This window comes from Onychostoma macrolepis, chromosome 19 (assembly GCF_012432095.1).
Source record: "Onychostoma macrolepis isolate SWU-2019 chromosome 19, ASM1243209v1, whole genome shotgun sequence".
Lineage (NCBI taxonomy): Eukaryota > Metazoa > Chordata > Actinopteri > Cypriniformes > Cyprinidae > Onychostoma > Onychostoma macrolepis.
In genome coordinates, this window is record NC_081173.1 from 22578420 (window position 1) to 22601390 (window position 22971).

Consider the following 22971-nt stretch of genomic DNA (forward strand, 5'->3'; position numbering starts at 1 on the left):
TAAGCTTGGGGAATACGGATTGAGGTAGGTGTGGTAGGACTCTCTATAGTGGTGGAGTTGAGTGGGAGAGATGGCACATACTGGTGAGGTACTGGGAGACCGGTGAGGCATTTTTCGAAGCATGAAGCACTCCAACGAAGGATTTCCCCTGAGCGCCAGTGCAAGTCGGGGTGGTGCTTTGCTAACCAGGGACGTCCCAGCACTACTTCCACAATGGCATCCTCCAGGATAAGGAAAGAGATTGGTTCCTCGTGAAAGTTCCCCATGCGGAGCGTGACCTCCGGGTGCAGTGACGCATCAGCCCCTTACTCAGTGGTCTGCCTTGGATGGTGGAAATCCGATAGGAGGTGTTGTTTCGAGCCGGGTAATTGAATACGGAAAGGCAAGTCAAGAGATGAAGTTTCCAGCGGCTCCAGAGTCGATGAGGACCTTTACTGGGAAGGAGTGGTGCAGGTGTAGTATCAAAGCATGACTATGAGGAATTTCAGAAACATCCGGGTGAAGGCGAACTGTACCCACCGTTGAGTTTGCGGGTCGAACGGGGCAGGACACCAGAACGTGACTTCCTGAGCCGCAGTGCATGCACAGATTGAGCGTTCGTCGACGAGACCGTTCCTCCGGAGAGAGATGGTACTGGTCCACTTGCATGGGCTCTGGTGCAGTTGGACATGGTTTCTGGAAGGTAATTCTCGGGGTGGTATCTGATCGGCAGGCCGTTAACTGTTGTGAGATATGTAACGCCTTTTGAAGCAGACTCTCCAAGCCCACCGAATCTTCGATGACCGACAATTGTTGTCTGATGGTTGGTTCCAAACCCCGTCGATAGGCGGCGAGAAGTGCCGTTTCGTTCCACCCACTGCTAGCGGCCAGAGTGCGAAATCGTATGGTATAGTCGTGAACGGACTCTTCATGAACTGAAATGGAGGAGGCTGACTGACTGAATACTTCCCGAAAGTGGTCGACGAAGGCATTCAGGGACCGTACTAACGGGCTGTGGGAATTCCAGAGCGCTTCGGCCCACTGTAGGGCTCTTCCGGACAGCAGGGACATGATAAAGGCGATTTTCGCCCAATCATTCAGGAACTGGTGGGGTTGAAACTCGAAGTACAGCGAGCACTGAAGTAGGAAGCCGCGAGAGGTGGCCGCCTCGCCTGAGTAGAGGGTAGGTTTAGCCATGGGGCACCCAGACGGAGATGGCTGGGCTGGAGGTGGTTCCAGGGATTCACGGAGAGCGTGAACTAGCTCGGCGAATGGATCCGGCGTTGGAAGATTTTGACCTTCCATCTCAGATTTGCCACGTCTCAATATTTCTCTTTGGGGTTGGTCTTCTGTCAGGGTTGGACTGAGAGACAAACACAGGTGAGTCGAATTACTTTTCTTTAATTATTTCTTTGCAAACTTAAACAGATTCCGAAGGATAACAGAACCAAGTAGTAACAGTGCTGGAATCGTTTTCCAACATAAGAGGTGAGTCCAACTTAAAGACATTCTTCGTTTTCAAACAGGTCTGAGTGCAAGGCTTACGGCACGGAGGAGTCCAGGAATCCAAGAGGTAAGTGAGGGAAGATGATGAGCTTACGACCTTGAGACCAACCAACGAAGGATTGTGGTGAGTGACTTTATGTAGGGTGTTTGGTGATTGGAGTCAGGTGGTAATCAGTACTCGGGTGATTGTGAACGGGTGTCGATGGTTGGTGTAGGTGTGGTTGTGGGCGGATCCGTGACATTATGTGGTGAAAGTGAAACTTTAATGATGCATAGTGCTTAAAGCCATGTTAAAATTAAATGTTTACGGCCGCATGAAGCTGTTAGAAAGCATATAGATTGAGGATTTCCTAGAAGTAAGGATAAAATAACATTTTGTGTACCAATCCTAACAAAACGATAGCTGAAATGTGGTACTTTATTCACTGTAATCTTACCATATCCAAATATTAGCTCTCTCTGCTGTTATTTAATAGATTAAATGCACTAGAATTTTACTGAATAGTACGCGGGGATACGTTTTTAATGAAATATTCATATTAATCATGAAATCTTGGTCTTGTCTCGGTCTCGACCTCATTTGTACTCTGACTTGCGTTGGTCTCAGACTAAAAGGACTTGGGATTTTATTGCAAGACCACAACTGCGGGGATATCATTAAATTGCCGGTGCATTGTCTGATTTATTTGTTAACATCATTAAAGTGATAATGTAAAACTTTCTACTTCAAATGCAATAACTTATTTCTCATATGATTTCATTTGATACTACTTTGCCGGTCAGAATTTCACCAAAATTAATACAAATGCCCAAAAAATTCAAGGTATGATTGCAGGAAAGGATTGTGTGAGATCTTGTTTTTATATTATAAGAAATATCACAAGAGCGAGAGAGCTGATGTGAGCATGACTGCAAAACATTATACAAATATTTAATATTATGTGAATTACATTTTAGAAAACTTTTTTCTTTGCCTATTTCTGTAAGGAAAGTAGTTCCAAACAAATCCATAGCAGAACTGTTGTGTGTTTTGGAGCAACACAGCAGTGTTTCATTACTAAATTAGCTGCTTTTAACGAATAATTCCATGACTCACTCAAGTGATTTGCCACCACCTATCCTATTGGAGGTTTTAGTCTGATATTCATATTCATTTTATTTTTCCATTCATATTTCTATATTCAAAATTTGATATAAAAAAACATTGATCTCAACAATATTTCTGCAGTTGTAATTGTACCAATTCAGATATAGCTTCTGTGCTGCCTCTTTGGCAAAGATGAATTCTGTTGTTAGTGATTTAATTTGATTGGTACCAGCTCTATAATAGTGCCTTATTATTCTAGTTGTATTTGTTGATTAAATATTAGATTATTTTTTTTCAGGCAGTAAATGAGGATCTTTCAGATGAATTTTAGGAGTGCTGGTTTGGTCTTGGTCTTGACTTGGTCTCGCTCTGCCTTGGTTTTGGCCTGGTCTTGGTCTCAACCCCTCAAAGTCTTGGCATGGTCTTGGTCTCAACACACGCTGGTCCTGGTCTTGACTACAACAGTATTGCTAACAAAGAAAAACTGCAGCAGAAGCTTTTTGCAAACCAAAGCATTTATTGCACAGGTGAATATTATAAAACAAACAAAATGAAGGCTGATAATAACTTCTATTTCTCTTTCTGCCTCAGGTAGGCTTAAATACATCATCTTATTATTTACTGGACACAAACATAACCAATCATCACAATGCAGACAGGTCTACTGTTGAATTAACATACATTAATTTAGACTACATAGACTATAACATTACAAATGATCTAAAATTGAATTTTACCATATGTTTCTTAAAGGCTCCAAATACTGGTTAAAGCTAGCCAGAAGACCAGACACTGAGGTACATTAATTTTTCATTCTGTTAAATATTAATAATGAAAAAATGCTTTTAAATTTTGTGGTATCTGATAGGCCTGACAAGTAAGTTTAGTTTAGATTATTTTCTTATATAGCACATTCCTACTGCCACAAGAGCAGCCCAAAGTGCTGTTCAATGCATTCAAAAAGACCAAGATATAAAGCAGGCAAGAAATGGAAAGTAAAATCTCTTAAACGTTAGTGACAAATTTAGTATCTGCAGTCTTTGGAATGGAGCTTTCTTCCCCTTTTCCTCGCTGTGAGAGACTTTGGCCTTCCTCCATAAGTGCTCTACGAAAAATCCCAGACAAACTTTGGTTGCATCGACGACTAACATCCAGTCCCATGCAGAAGTACAGCCCTGGGTTAATGCAGCTGTTGAAATAAGCTAAGTTTGAAGCCATACTCCATCCCACTTTTACTGCCTCATTGTCTTCATTCACCAACTTGACCAGCCCTAGGAAGTGGTATGGAGCCCAACATAAGAAAAAGGCACAGACCAATACAGCAAGAATCCGAAGAGGCCTCGATTTTCCAGAGAGCCGCGTTCTGCGTATCCCAACAGCAGCTAGTATGTAACAGATAAGGATGACCAGGAAGGGCAACAAGAATCCACAGATGAAACGAATGCAGTAGTAGACATACTTTGCTGAATTTTCACCTGCTTTTGCTCCTTTGTGCTGCAAACAAAATGATAAAGTCTGTCATTCAAAATGATGACATACATAAACATTTACTAAAAAAAATCGTGCATATACATGATTATTTATATATTTGTGCAGTCATTCTGACCTCCAGTGAGCATTGGCTCAAGTTGTTCTTGCCAAGGTAGACGTGTCGGTACACAAAGTATGGTGAACTAAAGATCACCGCCACAATCCAAACTCCCACACTGACCACCCGAGCGGCACATAACGTCCGTCGTTCTCTGGTGAGCACTGGACACCAGACGCAGAGCACTCGATCCACACTGATGACGGCCAGAAGAAAAACACTACAGAACATGTTGGCGTACTTGAAGAAACCGTTGAACTTGCAGAAAAAAACTCCAAAAGACCAATGGTCATAGAAAAGACTTGAGATGAGTGATATGACTCGTGTCAGGCAGAAGATCAGGTCCGCTACGGCGAGATTGACCAGCCATACATTAGTGACATTGGGCTTCATGAGGAAGCCAGCCACCCAGATGACCAAAGAGTTGCCTGTGGTGCCGAGGAGAACAATGACGTTGAGGAAGACAATACTAACCTTATTCATAATGGCCTCAATGTCCGCTGTAGTGTTTGAGAACTCAGAGTGGGTGTGGAGGAGAAGAGTTATATTGGAGCTCATTCTACAATAAAGAGAGATAAATCGATGAATGTTATTTCAGTTTAAAAAACAGATCTGTCATAATGTCAATTTCTAAGCTAACTTGAAAGATTAATTCACCGTGGGTTCTGTCAAAAATTTCATTTTGCAAGAAGATGCAACCAATGTGTATCAGGAGGCAGAAAATCCTGTTGTGCTCAAATTTTTTTTAAGAACACTTGTTATGTCACATGTGCATTCAAACCATGGATAATTACAAGCATTTATTGCACTGACTGCATAGCAAAGCAATAGTCGTATACAGAATTGTAGATGTAGATGATGTTGATGTTCTTACCTGTACAAATCAGCGTTTTCCCGAATCAGACTAAATCGTCAGTCTTGAATGGAACGACACTGGATGATCCTTTGTGAATGAGACAACAGCTGTGTTTGACTATTATAAGGTTATTTTGCTTTGCTGATAAATAAATCAGTGGCTTGTTCACTGACATCACTTGCTGTTGCTCTCTTCTCCCCTTTTCAGTGTAATGGATCTGGTCATTCATAAATGTCTTCACTGCAGACAAAGAGGAGAAAGGCAGGAAGAGGGAGGAGACATGCACAAAAGTGCAGGTCTTTGCTTGTTTAAGTAAACACAAATGGTGTAAGTGAAGTGTGGTTTTGGCAAATTCATATATTATTCATGTATTTACAGTACCCTCCAAAAGTATTGGAACAGTAAAGACAAAATTGTTCTGTTGGCTGTGGAGTCAAGACATTTACAAATATGATTAAAAGATGAATATGAGACAAAACTACAGAATGTCACATTTTATTATTGGGTGATTCAACACATAGATGTTTTACCAGCTAAGAAGTTCAGCACTTTTAGAGTTTCATCCCTTTATCTGATGTGATCATAAGTATTGGAGCAGTTGCCTCACAGGTCTTTCTAAGTCATCAGCTGTGTCCTGTTGCATTAATTCTTCAGATATGAAAAGCAGGGAATGTGTTGTATCAGTTATATCCTTTACTTCTGCATTCTGAATCTTGCATTCGATGATGACACACACAAACCAGGATGAAGATGAGGGTGCTGACTTTGAGAGAAAAGCAAGCAATTTGGATGCTAAAAGAAAAGAGGAAGTCAATTAGAGCACTAGCAAAAACAAAGGGCATGGAGAAATCAAGAGTTTGGAAACCACCAGCGACACCAGCAACCAACAACTACCTGATCGGCTGAGAAAACAACAGTAATTGATGACAGACAAATCATAATCAATCATAAAAGCTGGGAAAATGAACCCTAAAAGATGTGTCTGTAAAATCACTAACAACTTCCAGAAAGCTGGGGTGATGCTCTGACAATCTACTGTCCTCAGGAGACTTTGACACAGAATTACAGATAGATACACAGCAAGATACAAACCTCTGACCAGCTCCAAAAATAGAAAGGCAAGATTAGAGTTTGCAAAAAAGCACAAAGGTGAGCCAGAAGAGTTTTGGAACTGTGTTTATGGACCGATGAGACAAAGATGAACCTTTATTGAAGTGATGGGAAAGCAAAAATGTGGAGAAAAAAAGGGAACTGCAATGATCCCAAGCATACAGCCTCATCTGTAAAGCATGGTGGAGGTGGTGTCATGACATGGGTATGCATGACTGTCTCTGGAACAGACCCTCTCAACTTTACTGATGACTTAATGTATGATGACAGTAGCAGAATGAATTTGGAAGGGTACAAAACCATCTTGCTTACCAATATTCAAGAAAATGCCACCAGATTCATTGGGAAGTGCTTCATATTGCATCAGGACAATGACCCAAAACACCTGCCAGTTCAGTCAAGGAATTTATAAGAGCAAAGAAATAGAAAGTCTTAGATTGCCCAAGTCAATCTCCAGATTTGAATCCGATTGAACATTAATTTCACCAGCTGGAGAGGAGAGTAAAGGCAGAAACTCCCCAAAACAAGCAACAATTGGAATTGGCTGCATTAAAGGCTGGGAAAACATTTAAAAGGATGAGACCAAGAGTCTGGTGATGTCTATGGGTCACAGACTCACTGCTGTGATTGTGCGCAAGGGATCTGCAACTAAATAATAGCTTTTAATCTTTTATATCTGCCTTATGTTCAACTGTCCCAATACTTATGCTCACATCAATGAGTGGGGATGAACTCTAAAAGTGCTGTTCTTTTTATTTGGTAAAACACGTATGTGTTGAAACGGTTAATAATAAAATTTGACATTCTGTAGTTTTGTCTCATATTCATCTTTTCATCATATTTGCAAATGTCTTGACTCCACAGCCAACAGAACAATTTTGTCTTCACTGTTCCAATACTTTTGGAGGGCACTGTATATTGTATGTTCAAGTTACAAAAATACACAACCAAAATGTAACAACAAGGTAGACTCTGGAAGAGTCGTGATTTAGGGGTCCTGTGGAGGTACAGTCTGCCAGTTATTATTTGACATTAAACTTTTTGTGAAACAAACAAAACATGTTATAAATACAATTAATTTGACCAAAGTCAAAGCTAAAAAGCTAATGTTCAGGTAAACGTTTCATAAAAATACAGCCTTTTAAGGAAAATGTAGGCAACAGCTATGTAAAGATTATTGTAATTAGTCCGCGATTAAAATATCTTAATGTAAATATTATAAATTATACTCACATTTTTACTACCAGCTTCAGAATGTAACATATTAGTATACATTATGCAACTGTAAAATATATGTTTGTAAAAGTGATAAGTATGTTATGTTATGTAGACCTACTAATTCTGTATGTTTCCTGTACAGAACACGATTTATGTCCGCTCATGTCTTTTGAGCTCATCTTGCTAAATTGTAATCTAAATTTCTGGTAACTGAATCATTAATTTAATCAACTGTTCCTTATGTACTATGCACAATTAAAGTCATTTAAGAGGTTTAGTTTTAAGACAGCTTTTTATGACATGGCCTATTTGGAACGCAACTCATTCAAAACGGCAGAGGAATCATATTCAAATCTTTTGACTACACTGGAAAAAAAAAAACATCTGTAAAAAAAAAGGAGAATTTGCTGGCAGAAAATTACCAGGACATTTCCTTCAACATTAAAACTGAAAAATCTGTAGATTTACATTACCTTCTGTACCATAAACGGACAATCCGTTATGCAGAAATTTCTACAAAATTATAGCATAGGCCTATCTTTAGCAGCAAATAAATCCAGCACAATAAATAGAAATTGAACATGGTTTATTTTTACTTCATGTAAACATTATTAAAAGTGCATTCAGTGGCTTTTGTTTACCTTAAACAGGCGAAGACAAAAATATTATGACATCAATAATTTAACAATATGTAAAGCACCATTGAAAATGCTTGTATTGTGGAACACGTTTTAGTTTTAAACAGCAAAAGGCAGAAAAAAGAAAAGATTGTACAATATTGGTGTTGCACCAAATAGTGGTTGCAAAAGATAAACTTTACTGTGAAACAGTCAAGATTCAAAACATTTTCAAATACACAGGAAAAAAGGAATACAAAGACAGGGCTGTCATTAATAACAATTGCTATAGACTCAACAGTCAAGTGAAATGTTCCAGTGTTGACACCAATTTCCTACAGGAGAACACATTATTTAAAAAGACAGTTCCCCCAAAAATGTGAATTCTGTCATCAGATACTCACCCTCACCCTGTATCTACAATTGACATGGTTCTGCAAAAATATGTTCTTGTACAGTATTTAAAAATATGGAACAAAGATTCATGCATTCATGCCTGACATTTCAGTGTGAAACTAGGAGAACTATACAGTCTGAATTAAGAGCAGGGCTCCAAGTGTTTGTGTGCTTTTAGTATCTCTTGCCATGTGCCAGTTTAAGGACACTACTTCTTTTTTTCTTTCTTTCTTCATGTTCAGATCATGTTGAGATTTGAAAAAGAGCTCAAATTGTACATGGATTCTCGGAGTTGTTCATACATGAGTCTTGAAAGTGTAGCCTTTGGTTCCCTTCATCTGAACCTTTGACCCTCGTTCAGGATTTCTTCACAGGAAGACTGGAAATGACAAAGAAATGAAATGAATGAAACTGAAGTACAGAGTAACATGCAGAACAGGTTGAGATTGAATTATCAACTGCTATTACAAATACAGGTACTTTCCAGTTCAAACATTGTTTATAAAATGCTAAACTTACATTTCCAGTGGTCTCCAATTGCATCTGTTATATGATCTTGTCAACAATGTTTTACAATATACTTAAAAGGATAGTTCACCCAAAAATGAAAATTCAGTCATTAATTACTCACCATCATGTCGTTCCAAACCCATGAGACCTTTGTTCATCAAATTTCATTTTTGGGTGAATTAACCCTGAAATTATTTTCAACTAAACAGCAACACAACAAAATGCTATATACACAGTTTCATTATATGTGTTCTTACATTTGTATAAATTCCAGCGTAGGTGCCATCTCCAATGGATGTTTTGTTTAAAATAAAATGAAGAGAATGTGTAGCTCAGCCACAACAGGGGAGGAAATGAGAACTTCTTGAATGACAGCAATCTGGAATCACCAATAACAATAAACAAATACGAAATTATAAAAAACAAATAATTACATTGTAAATTCAGAAGACCACTCCAAACATTGATTAAATCTTTCAGACACAAACAACTTGACTAATTTTTTGTCAGTATTGAACATCCCTAATGGTAAATAAAAACTGTAAAAAAATAAAACAGAATTTGATAAGACTGCAGGGGGTGCTTGGGATGTACAGTACAGCAGCAATTACGACCTGTCATTAGAAAAGAAAACGAAAGAAACACCATGAATGTCATGAACTGCAGTCCCTTTAAAACGTGACTCACATCGATGCACATCTGACACACCCCAACTCTTTACATCAGTTAAGACTTTTTAACTTATTTAAGAATGTCACTCGCAAAAATGTTCATTTTGACATAATTTCGTGTGCTTTTGTCCGTGCGAGAGAGATCTCGATGCGCTCCTGGCTAGTCTGAGGCGGCACTCTCTGCGCGCGCATGCATTCACAGACAGCACGCCAGTAACCTTAACTTCTCGTGTGTGTGTGTTTAACATAAACAAGACAATAAAAAGTCTAAACCTACCTCGTTTGGCAGCAGAACGGGTGATAGTGTTATCCTTGAAGAATTCCGCGATGTCAGATCTTCACCTAGTCGTTTCTTAATCTCTTTTAAATAAAAAACGTCGTAAATGGTATCTTCTTTTTTTGACAATTCCTCTGCCAGCTCCTGTTGAAGGCATAAAGCGCTCTGAACACAGTTGTACCGCACTTCAGATTTAACGTTATTACAGCTGCTTAACGTAATTACATCACCTCAGTAAGGTATGCCAGATGCTTGAAAAGACACGCTCAGTAACAAACACACCGCATCAACAACAATTGAAAATTAATAAACAATTAAAAGTGAGCACACTGTGACAGGAACCTCCACGTCGAGTAAGTTGTGAAAATGTTGAATACGACGGCTCCGACATTCATTTGCCAAACAGCAACTAAGTTAACGTTACAGTTTATGATAACAATGAGGACAGGAACAGGAAGAAAAGCAAATAAGGACATATGAGGGAAGGAAAACACAAGACATAGGAACACAAGTAGTATTTGTTCACTTTGTTATTTTGCAATATTGCTCAACCTTTAATGTTGCGGTGTCACTGCAGATTTTAGTTAAGTGTGCTCAGTAATGCCATTAAATAGTGAATCGAAAACCCTAAACCTTTAGCTCTTAATCACAGAAGATATCAGAACTTGAACTACTGAAATATTGAAATTCTTTATCAGATTTTTTTCTTATGAATAGTAATTGCATCAGATACCTTTTTTTCATACACTGTGTATTTATTGCAAAGACATATTACAGGAATAAAATGAACAATAAAAAATTAGAGCAGATTAACCCCAGTAGTAATGCAATCCTGGTCTAAAAATTGTGCCCTTTGAAAACAGAAATGACTTGTAGACCCCATATTAGGCTACAAGTAATTTCTGTTTTCTCTTCCTGCCAATGTCATCCTGTTAATTAACAAACAACATGTGTAGGCAAACATAACCAATCATAAAAATGTACAATTGTCGCATAAGCATTTGTATGAAAAAATACATATATGACAAATTACCTTATTTTGAGTATTTTGCAATATTTTCATAAAGGCTCCACCTACATATTAAAGCATTAACTTTTCACTTTGTTTAATATTGATCTAGATATGAATCTCTTAAACTTTAGTGACAAACTCAGTGTCTGCAGTTTTTGGAAAGGAATTACAGCTTTCTTCTCTAGTGCCTTGTTGTGAGAGATTTTGGCCTTCATCCATCAGTGCTCTATGAAAAATCCCAGACAAACTTTGGTTGCAGCGTCGACTAACATCCAGCCCCATGCAGAAATACAGAACCGGGTTCACGCAGCTGTTGAAATAAGCTAAGTGTGAAGCCATAATCCATCCTTCTTTTACTGCCTTGTTGTCTTTATTCATCAACTTGACCAGCCCTAGAAAGTGGTATGGAGCCCAACATAAGAAAAAGGCACAGACCAATACAGCAAGAATCCGAAGAGGCCTCGATTTTCCAGAGAGCCGCGTTCTGCGTATCCCAACAGCAGCTAGTATGTAACAGATAAGGATGACCAGGAAGGGCAACAAGAATCCACAGATGAAACGAATGCAGTAGTAGACATACTTTGCTGAATTGTCACCTGCTTCTGCTGCTCCTTTCTCCTGCTCATGAAATTATAAATACATAATACTAAATATAATCTTTATGCAATGTAATGAAAGGTTGTGCATGCAGTAATCTGTAAAGCCATTCTGACCTTGAATGAGCAGTGGCTCAAGTTGTTCTTGCCGGGAAAGACCTGTCGGTACACAAAGTATGGTGAGCTGAACATAACCGCCACAATCCAAACTCCCACACTGACCACCCGAGCGGCACATAACGTCCGTCGTTCTCTGGTGAGCACTGGATGGCAAACGCAGAGCGCTCGATCCACACTGATGACGGCCAGAAGAAAAACACTGCAGAACATGTTGGCGTACTTGAAGAAACCATTGAACTTGCACAGAAAAACTCCAAAAGGCCAATAGTCAAAGAAAATGCTTTTGGTGAGAGAAATAGCTCGTGTCAAGCAGAAGATCAGGTCCGCTACGGCGAGATTAACCAGCCAAACGTTAGTGACGGTGGGTTTCATGCGGAAACCGGCAACCCAGATGACCAAAGAGTTCCCGGTGGTTCCGAGGAGAACAATGATGGTGTAGAAGACAATATCCACTGTCATTTTCTCATGGTACATTGAGATTTTGGAGTTGGAGTGAAGGGAAAGAGTTGTATTGGAGGTCATTCTACAAGCAACAGATAAATCCTTAAAAGGTGCCTTTTCAGTTTTTCTGCTGCAGGTCTACAGCAACTTTCATATGCTTATGCACTCAACTTTGATCTGTATACACAATCTGTACACCATAAGCGTGCGGTTACCATGCTAGTCTCAAGAGCTTACAGTTAGATAAACATGATAAGAGTTGACTGGCAACCAAGCAGATACAGTTTATTAAACTGATAGCGTTTACTTAGAAGTCATAATAGGAACATTGATTTCAGCCAGATTTTGAATTTAATCAATGTATTTTATTTATATTAAATGTATTATAAAAAAGTTTTTATTTAATATTTTTCATTTAAACTTTAATATTTTATACATTATTCATCCAACAAATATGATTTAATACTTGTCCTTAATCCTATATTGTAAAATGTCTTTCAAAATGTTTAACTTAATCTGATGATGAATTGCAATGTTCTTACCTGCACACACTCTCAGTAGGCGTTTTTGCAATAATCAGCCCAAACTGTCGGTCTCAGGATAAACAGCATTGCGAAATCCTTTGTCAATATGTTCAGCATAGACTATGTTTGAGTGTTAAATAGTCACTGTATCATCAGTTAGCAAATTAATATGCAATCAACTATTCAATTATTTTATGCTGAACAGGTTTTTCTCACTGCATCTTTTGCTCAGTCATTCTAAAGTGTGCTCTTTAGCAACAAGGGAAGACAGGCAGGAAGTGGGAGGAGATGTGCACATTTTGTCTACGAACACATCAAATTATGCAGATGTCTGAGTACAGAGAAATCACAAAACCATTTAAATTGTTAAAGTGTGTGCTTGAGGAATTTAATAATATATTTTAGCAGAATTCAGTATAAAGTATTAAAACTCTCTGAAAAAAACTATCCCTGGGGCAGTGCCCTATTAAAAGGTGATTAAAAGTACACTTTAGGTATGTATTTTTAAAGTACATGTCCCTTTATAGTACTAATATGTACCATTTAGGGGCAATTAAGTGGCAAATATGTACCTTTTAGCTTTGGGGGCTCAAGCTCCTGCCCTTTCTCAAAATTATTCAAAAGTACCCTCTCAGACAAATAGCAATGATATTGTAGTCAATTAAACAAAATGCATTTGCTGCATCGTTCCAACGGTTATCTGAGGTGGAAAAAAAAAGAAAAGAAATATGTTATTCTCAAAATAAAATAGAATTTTTAAGACATTTTTGACAAATTAGCCTTTTCTTGTTACTGGAAGATGTGAAATTATAGGAATTGTTGTAAATTACAGAATTGTTGTAAATAAACCACACTGCATTCTTACAGTCGAGGTTGAACTCCCCGCAGTTCTCGGTATGCTGATTGTCAGGTTGTCCAGGGGCCCAGAGGGTGTAGTCAAATGGAGATCCATCAGTCCACAACCACTGTCCTTCCTAAAGAGCAAACCCAGTTATTATAAGAGTGCTCTACTGTACTCAGACTCCATTTAGAAGGTCTTTTAGTTTAGCTTTGAAGAAGTCAAACAATCTTCATTGCAAACTTTGGAGATTTCAGTCTAGACAAACACACTAGACAAAGCACTACAAAAAAGGCCACACAACTTTACTTACATGGTTACCATCGTGAGAACCAAACCAACAACGTGTGGAAGAAGAAGGCAACAGACTCAGAAGAAAATCATGTTCTATTTTGTGCAGACACGAGATTTGCATCCAGACTTAGGCAGCTCTTCTAAGGAGAGAGATTTTTTATTGTCAATACAAAATACAGTCTTTTTAGGATAAAGCATAAATAATCATTTTCAAACAAAGTCGGGTCTGACTGATTATTTGCTCAGTATTAGTATTATATTTCAGTCTGTCAGAGGAAGATTTTGTGAAGTTCCAGAAAGAGCCCTGCTTTTATACTTTGCTTGATGTCAAGTGTGTATAAGTCACGAGGATGATACTGGATATGATAGTTTGATCTCTCAGGTATGTACATATGAAAAAAAAAAAAAACATTAAATATGGGAAATAGGGGTAAGATGAGCCTGTCTAGAAATACAATATGTGACCCTGGACCACAAAACCAGTCTTAAGTCGCTGGGGTGTATTTGTAGCAATAGCCAAAAATACACTGTATGGATCAAAATTATAGATTTTTTTTTTTTTATGCCAAAAATCATTAGTATATTACGTAAAGATCATATTCTATGAAGATATTTTGTAAATTTACTACTGTAAATATATCAAAACGTCATTTTTGATTAGTAATATGCATTGCTAAGAATTAATTTGGACAACTTTAAAGGTGATTTTCTCAATATTTCGATTTTTTGCACCCTCAGATTCCAGATTTTCAAATAGTTGTATCTCAATCAACCGAGAGAGCCGCAGCCTTATGAGGATTGTCAAGCAAAATCGATTCAAGAATTTGGGTGAACTTCACAATGAATGAACTGAGGCTGGGGTCAAGGCACCAAGAGCCACCACACACTCAAGGAATTTGGCTACAGTTGTCGTATTCCTCTTGTTAAGCCAGTCCTGAACCACAGACAACGTCAGAGGCGTCTTACCTGGGCTAAGGAGAAGAAGAACTGGACTGTTGCCCAGTGGTCCAAAGTCCTCTTTTCAGATGAGAGCAAGTTTTGTATTTCATTTGGAAACCAAGGTCCTAGAGTCCGGAGGAAGGGTGGAGAAGCTCATAGCCCAAGTTGCTTGAAGTCCAGTGTTAAGTTTCCACAGTCTGTGATGATTTGGGGTGTAATTTCATCTGCTGGTGTTGATCCATTGTGTTTTTTGAAAACCAAAGTCACTGCACCCGTTTACCAAGAAATTTTGGAGCACTTCATGCTTCCTTCTGCTGACTAGCTTTTTGAAGATGCTGATTTCGGCAGGATTTGGCACCTGCCCACACTGCCAAAAGCACCAAAAGTTGGTTAAATGACCATGGTGTTGTTGTGCTTGACTGGCCAGCAAACTCACCAGACCTGAACCCCATCGAGAATCTATAGGGTATTGTCAAGAGGAAAATGAGAAGAGACCAAAAAATGCAGATGAGCTGAAGGCCACTGTCAAAGAAACCTGGGCTTCCATACCACCTCAGCAGTGCCACAAACTGATCACCTCCATGCCACGCCGAATTGAGGCAGTAATTAAAGCAAAAGGAGCCTCTACCAAGTATTGAGGACATATACAGTAAATGAACATACTTTCCAGAAGGCCAATAATTCACTAAAAATGTTTTTTTTTTTTTTTTTGGTCTTATGAAGTATTCTAATTTGTTGAGGGTTTTTGTTAAATGTGAGCCAAAATCATCACAATCAAAAGAACCAAAGACTTAAACTACTTCAGTCTGTGTGCATTGAATTTATTTAATACACGAGTTTCACAATTTGAGTTGAATTACTGAAATAAATGAACTTTCACACTGACATTCTAATTTATTGAGATGCACCTGTACTCTTCTTGACACCCCTGCTTGTTGGGACACAGCACCACCTATTGGTCAAGACTTCTACATTTTTCACATAAAGACACATTTTTCACACTTTTTCACATAAACACAGTTTAGCAGTTACACAGTTTATTATTTATTTATATATTTATTACCATATGTGACACACCCCCTCTACTGTCAACTTTATAAAACTTGCTGTCTTTTGGACCCTGCATGTCATTTACTTAATGTATTAAGATAAAACCAGCCTTTTAATGATCAGCTAATGATGATGCCCGCATGCTGGAAATAAAGTTTCCTTTCATTACTTCCTTCGCCAAGTGCATTCCATACAGCTAAATTATGATACACAGGTACCCTACTCCCTCCAAAATCCTCACTTCAAAACTTTTACATAGCATGTAGGGCATAGGGATGCTCACTTCACTTGTCATGTGACACAGCAGCCACGATAGCACTGTGTAACTTTATGTAGTCTTAGTATTGATGTGCTTATTTTATTCTTGATAGTGCAGTAATGTTTGTATTTAGTAATAGAATTCTATAGTATTTTATATTTTTTGTAGTAGTAGATTTGGGACATTATTAAAATTAATCTGGTTTGATTATGCAGCTTTATCATACTAACAGTTGTGAATAACAGATTGGTTAGTGTCAGTGTGTTTTAGTGCAGGAGGTTTTTGTACAGCTGTTGATTGGGTTTGTATCACTGTGCACGTTCGGTGGTGGCACCCGACTCTCAGTTGGAAGTAAATAAATCTATTTCTATTTTAAAGCTGCAGTTCGTAAGTTTTGCCTCTATGTCGCCATCTCTGTTTGAAAACCCGGAATTGCAGCTCTGTGCGGAATTATCTTCCGTGCTTGGGGTTGTGATGATTATTTCCAGCATGGCTCCAGCGCGGATGAATCTAATGTTTTGAGGTGAATGTGTGGCAGTCAGTCACCGCACCGGGGTGGATACTGTACTCAGGAATCACAGATTTTAGCCTACGTCTTGGAATATATGATCCAAATAAGAATTTTCACCGTATATTGCCATGACCTGCCAAATGCAAAACATCATTACTGTGGAAAAACCCTTCCTGAACTGAAATATCTTCTCACTCATGACAATTAGCTTTGTAATATACATATTTTAATTATAAGTTAATCATATAGTTTAATTAAAACTTGTCTGGTTATCTCAAAAAGTCTTGAGGTTTTTGCAGTGAATGAGAATGAATTATTGTGGTGACTTTTTTTTGGAGGAACCAACCTGAATGTTGAAAGTAAGTGCACAATGAAATAAGATGGATACCAAAATGTGGACCTGAATAGATTAGGTAGCAATGTTGCACATTTAGAGATTTTAGATTGGCCTTTTATTGTGGCCAGCCTTAAGGCACACCTGTGCAATAATCATGCTGTCTAATCAGCATCTTGATATGCCACACCTGTGAGTATCTCGGCAAAGGAGAAGTGCTCACTAACACAGATTTAGACAGATTTGTGAACAATATTTGAGCGAAATAGGCCTTTTGTGTACATAGAAAAGGTCTTAGATCTTTGAGTTCAGCTCATGAAAAATGGGGACAAAAACAAAAGTGTTGCGTTTATAATTTTGTTCAGTGTATCTTCATTTGATTACGGTTTAATTATTTAAGTGGATGTTTATGTTTGTGTAACACCTGTATGTATGTATCAGTAAGTTTACTTTTCTTGTTCAATTCTTGCAGAAAACCACACATATGTATACTCCAAGTTCTTCAGTAAACTAATGGGAACCTAGACATTGCTTGGTGCTTCTTCAATTAAGAGTCATCTCCTTGAGTCCTAACCGACTGCCTGCTGCGTTTCGCACCCATCAAAATAGTGCTCTTCCGAGCCCCCTACAGTTCACTGACTTTTCAATATAATTGGTGTATGTTTCTGTGTATGTGAGACATTAGCAACATAATAATAAAACTGAATAACATGCATGCAGGGCTTGACATTAACTTTTTTTGTTTGCCAGCCTGTGGCTAGTAGTTTTCCAAATTTACTAGCCACTCAACATTTTCACTGGCCACAATTTTGTTGTTGGTAAATTATGTTTTATATGACTTAATACTGCATACAAACACTTATTTAAATTGATTTCCAGGTCATTTTTGGCCTAAATGCATGCATATTTCATACCAAATTCTTACATTTTATTAATAATTTCAATAGATTTAGAATAAAAAAAAGTTTAAAATAGGCGAGCAGTTTTCATTTCAGAATCATGCTAGGCTAATTTTCCAAAAATGTATTATATAGGCCTACCACTACTATTTTATAGAAGTAATCACAATAAACCTGTACTGTATTTTATACTTAAATGTCTTAGTTACTGTAGAAGCACTGTGTTGAAGGAGCAGATGCCACAGCACTGAAATGTGATGAAGCATCATTAACCATTTCTCCTGTGTTTTTCTCCTTCTCTATCTGGCTCAGAACAAGAACCACCTGAAGACTCCCTGTAATGAGATGTCACCCTCACAATAAGTCTCTTCACTGGGTTTGGCAAGTCTTTCACTGTTCTTTGTGAAAAAGTGCCAGTTCCCATATGATTACATCACATTTTGTTGGTGTAATCTATAGATTGCACCTGCTGACTATATCCAGCATCTTATGAAGACTTCAGATGACCAGCACCTGTGAAGAGATGACGCCAGCCCTTGAGAGGACTTCAGATGAAGCTGTCTCTGACTCTGAATAAACATACAAAACTGCTAAATTTTCCTTTCATTGTAATCAACATGATCAAATCACGTAACCATTGCTTTAATTTATTCATTGTTTCTGAACTCATGACATTACTTAACTGCATGATTTGTATCGCCTAATTTTAGAACATTTCTGTCATATGAGCATTACTTTGACACAGTTACTCCTGTTAACAGAACTCTTATTTGTAATGTAGAAACATTCATTTTCTGTAAAGCTGCTTTGAAACAATGTTTGTAATAAAAAGTGCTATACAAATAAATGTGAATTGAACAAAACTTGATGCATAATTTTTTTCTCCTCTCCGTGTCAGTAAGGAAACCAAACATTCACACTCCTTTCTGTGAGTGACATGCAGCACAGCAAACTATAGTGGAGACCGTTCAAGGACAACATGCTTTATAGCATGTAAATAAGTGCATAACAAAAGTTAACATACATCAAATATATGATTAAATGGGTAAAAATGTTTTAAGTTATTTTAAATTTGAATATACTACAAATATATATTAATAATGGAGGGGTGCACAAGAATCAAAAACATTAAAAGAGATTAATTCCCACTTAATCTTAAAATATCTTCACTTATTTGGAATGAATTTTCAAAGACAACAAACTTAACATTTACCATGAGATTAATAAAACGACAATAAACATTAAGATGTGATTGCACTTGACTAACAAGTTGTTAGAAAACACACACACACATAATTATATTTATGCAGAGAGGCTGAAGTTACTTGGTAAAAGACCACAATGTCGTTTATATACAGTGAGGAAAATAAGTATTTGAACACCCTGCTATTTTGCAAGTTCTCCCACTTAGAAATCATGGAGGGGTCTGAAATTGTCATCGTAGGTGCATGTCCACTGTGAGAGACATAATCTAAAAAAAAAAATCCAGAAATCACAATGTATGATTTTTTAACTATTTATTTGTATGATACAGCTGCAAATAAGTATTTGAACACCTGAGAAAATCAATGTTAATATTTGGTACAGTAGTCAAACGTTTCCTGTAGTTTTTCACCAGGTTTGCACACACTCCAGGAGGGATTTTGGCCCACTCCTCCACACAGATCTTCTCTAGATCAGTCAGGTTTCTGGCCTGTCGCTGAGAAACACGGAGTTTGAGCTCCCTCCAAAGATTCTCTATTGGGTTTAGTTCTGGAGACTGGCTAGGCCACGCCAGAACATTGATATGCTTCTTACAGAGCCACTCCTTGGTTATCCTGGCTGTGTGCTTGGTCATTGTCATGTTGGAAGACCCAGCCTCGACCCATCTTCAATGCTCTAACTGAGGGAAGGAGGTTGTTCCCCAAAATCTCGCAATACATGGCCCCGGTCATCCTCTCCTTAATACAGTGCAGTCGCCCTGTCCCATGTGCAGAAAAACACCCCAAAGCATGATGCTACCACCCCATGCTTCACAGTAGGGATGGTGTTCTTGGGATGGTACTCATCATTCTTCTTCCTCCAAACACGTTTAGTGGAATTATGACCAAAAGTTCTATTTTGGTCTCATCTGACCACAAGACTTTCTCCCATGACTCCTCTGGATCATCCAAATGGTCATTGGCAAACTTAAGTCGGGCCTGGACATGTGCTGGTTTAAGCAGGGGAACCTTCCGTGCCATGCATGATTTCAAACCATGACGTCTTAGTGTATTACCAACAGTAACCTTGGAAACGGTGGTCCCAGCTCTTTTCAGGTCATTGACCAGCTCCTCCCGTGTAGTTCTGGGCTGATTTCTCACCTTTCTTAGGATCATTGAGACCCCACGAGGTGAGATCTTGCATGGAGCCCCAGTCCGAGGGAGATTGACAGTCATGTTTAGCTTCTTCCATTTTCTAATGATTGCTCCAACAGTGGACCTTTTTCACCAAGCTGCTTGGCAATTTCCCGTAGCCCTTTCCAGCCTTGTGGAGGTGTACAATTTTGTCTCTAGTGTCTTTGGACAGCTCTTTGGTCTTGGCCATGTTAGTAGTTGGATTCTTACTGATTGTATGGGGTGGACAGGTGTCTTTATGCAGCTAACGTCCTCAAACAGGTGCATCTAATTTAGGATAATAAATGGAGTGGAGGTGGACATTTTAAAGGCAGACTAACAGGTCTTTGAGGGTCAGAATTCTAGCTGATAGACAGGTGTTCAAATACTTATTTGCAGCTGTATCATACAAATAAATATTTAAAAAATCATACATTGTGATTTCTGGATTTTTTTTTTTAGATTATGTCTCTCACAGTGGACATGCACCTACGATGACAATTTCAGACCCCTCCATGATTTCTAAGTGGGAGAACTTGCAAAATAGCAGGGTGTTCAAATACTTATTTTCCTCACTGTAGCTAACATGGGCTTTTACTATGGTAACGTCAGCCTAAAATATGTTAACATGGCAGGAAAGGACAGCTGACCACATTAATCCTCAAATATTAGCGAATTTTATTTTTTAAAAACAACACTGATACAGCTACATATACTACGTATACATTATTTTATAAATAATGTAAATAAAGTATTTTATTGTCTACCAATTACCAAAAATCGCAGTTCTGTCTCACTATAGTCACTAACTCAATGCATTTTTTGCATTTTGCATTGACTTCAATGGAGCTGCTTTGAACAGTTTTTTCAGTGCTTCGAAACTCATTGGATAAATGCTGCGATTATGTCCCGCCCACGGACGCTCAGCGTCTCTGGGGGTGAATGGAGGAGTGGGCTGGCCTGGACGCCGGGCTTCTGCGTGATGATTGGAGGGTCTGTCGAAAGACTGCATATCCTTTTGATTGACAGCGATTTTGTACTATAAAAAGTCGCTGAAGCTGAAGCTATTCGAGCTCAATCCCATCGCGGCTTTGCACTTGGTTCTTATCAATCATTATGTTTTTTTTATTCATTTATAATGTTATGTTTTAATATACATGCTGCTAACTCGGAAATTTCAAGATATGCGAGCAAAAAATGCTCCTGACACTTAGGCAATATGACAAGAGCAAGAGTGCTGTTTTTGTTTCGTTTGTGTTCGATCCAAATCCACGTTGATTTGGGCGAATCACTGATTCACTGAGCCATTCATAAAAACAGTCATTTGATTCACTCTTGAAGGATTCAGCCGTTTTGAAAGAATCATTTGAATTGTTTTTAAGTTTGCCATCTAAAAGTAGGCATATTACATTATTTTCCTACATATTTCTATATTCAGAATTTAGTATTTAAAACATTAATCTCATAACATTATTTATGCAATTATAAATGCAGTCTAAATGAATAAATGCCACATCTAAATGTCACTTCATGCAGCTTCTGTGCAGTGCTAAGATGAGTTTTGTTTAGATCATTTCATGGATAACAATAGCCAGTCATTCTTTCACATGAATTAAGTATTCAGAGAATAATATTGTCTGTTTTCACTTACATCTATTTATTTATTAAATTTTGATTCATTTTGTAGAACTGAATTATAAATTAAGCTGGTATCGTAAGACATTTTTATGGTATCATGACAACTCTATTATACACCACATTCCTTGTTTCAGTTTAACCTAATTCCCACATTTCCTCCGTCGAGTTTAATATCTTTTTTTTTTTTTTTTTAGATTGTTTGTTCATTCATTCATTCATTCATTCATACAATAGTCTAGGCTAGTGTCACTGGAAAAGACCTGGTACGACAGGGTCACAGAGCATTTTCTTGAAAAGGAACGTACGGCAAAATTTACGTATAAAATAAATGGCCAATTTTTATGATGTAGGCCGAAAATGAGCTTCCCCTCTTTGAAAGACCAGCAGCCGCCACTGATATATATACACAAATATATACAAATGTGAAATGTGGGTGAAAAAATCCAAAGATAAGCTACTATGAAAGTAAACCGCCAGTAGGTGGCAGCAAGTGACTGTCTTAATTAATGTGTCATTGAAACATGCCTTCAAACGATTCATTCAGACAGCTGATTAATTCAGGAAATAAGCAAGTGCCTGTCTTTATGAATGGACCACTGAATCATTGACTCTAATGATTCAAAATTCAAAAACTTAAATCATTCAGAAACGAAACACCGCTGTGTGTTGTTCAGAGATGCGCGACTGTTCTGCTGTGATCTTTGTTTGGAACTATTTTCATTAACCAAACTGAGCAAAAACAGTCAACGTTGACAATATATCCTTTCAATCAATTCAAATTCAAATATTGAACTAAAATGTATATTAACTAGACTACTGGTTTTAACTCTTGTAGCCTATAAAATGTCAAATTTGCAATAGTGTTTCAGGGAAAACTTCACTGTCTTGGTCGTGTCCTGTTGCTTAATTAGGCTGTATGTTATAAATATAAAAACAAAGTTACATTTTTATATTTCTTCTGTGTGCAGTTGTGTTCATTTGTTTTCATTTCTCCACGAGATTCTCTCACATAGACAGGCTGCATGAGCTTCAACTGGCGCGACCTTGTTACTGTTGATTATCCATTATCAATCTCCTTTTACATCGAATGTAATAAAATCAGAATCATTCTCACCAAAATTTCGGTGAGATGTTTTAATCAGAATAGTTGTCTGGTCGGGCAAATAAAATTATCTTCTTTTACTTGCTCCTTCAAAAAATCCATTTGTCCCAGACAAGCATTATGTCGAGCTCTGTTACTGTATGTAGAATTCAGCAGCCTGCCAGAATGGCTAGTGGGAGTGACCGTGTTACCCACCACAGCTGAAATCCACCCGCATTTGGCGGGTGTTAATGTCAAGCCCTGCA

General features: G+C 38.0%; 2 protein-coding genes across 2 annotated transcripts; both read right to left on the reverse strand.

Annotated features, from left to right (window-relative positions):
* Positions 1-3451: 3451 nt before the first annotated feature.
* Positions 3452-4718, reverse strand: LOC131526225 (C3a anaphylatoxin chemotactic receptor-like). The gene is made up of 2 exons (XM_058754399.1): positions 4179-4718; positions 3452-4066 (listed from the first exon to the last, which is right to left on the reverse strand). Exons 1-2 carry the CDS (start codon positions 4716-4718, stop codon positions 3578-3580), a joined length of 1029 nt encoding a protein of 342 aa, XP_058610382.1. The 3' UTR covers positions 3452-3577.
* Positions 4719-7913: 3195 nt separating this feature from the next.
* LOC131525869 (C3a anaphylatoxin chemotactic receptor-like) lies at positions 7914-12889 on the reverse strand. Its single transcript, XM_058753846.1, has 5 exons — positions 12527-12889; positions 11541-12066; positions 9816-11445; positions 9125-9246; positions 7914-8736 (listed from the first exon to the last, which is right to left on the reverse strand). Exons 2-3 carry the CDS (start codon positions 12063-12065, stop codon positions 10948-10950), a joined length of 1023 nt encoding a protein of 340 aa, XP_058609829.1. The 5' UTR covers position 12066; positions 12527-12889; the 3' UTR covers positions 7914-8736; positions 9125-9246; positions 9816-10947.
* Positions 12890-22971: the final 10082 nt, after the last annotated feature.

What these genes read in the sequence shown, in the direction of transcription:
- LOC131525869 (XM_058753846.1), bottom strand. Translation starts at nt 12,065, where the DNA reads ATGACCTCCAATACAACTCTTTCCCTTCACTCCAACTCCAAAATCTCA. An exon ending in TGAGCCACTGCTCATTCAAG is followed by an intron (nt 11,446 to 11,540) that starts GTCAGAATGGCT and finishes TTTCATGAGCAG; the next exon opens with GAGAAAGGAGCAGCAGAAGC.
- LOC131526225 (XM_058754399.1), bottom strand. Translation starts at nt 4,718, where the DNA reads ATGAGCTCCAATATAACTCTTCTCCTCCACACCCACTCTGAGTTCTCA. An exon ending in TGAGCCAATGCTCACTGGAG is followed by an intron (nt 4,067 to 4,178) that starts GTCAGAATGACT and finishes TTTTGTTTGCAG; the next exon opens with CACAAAGGAGCAAAAGCAGG.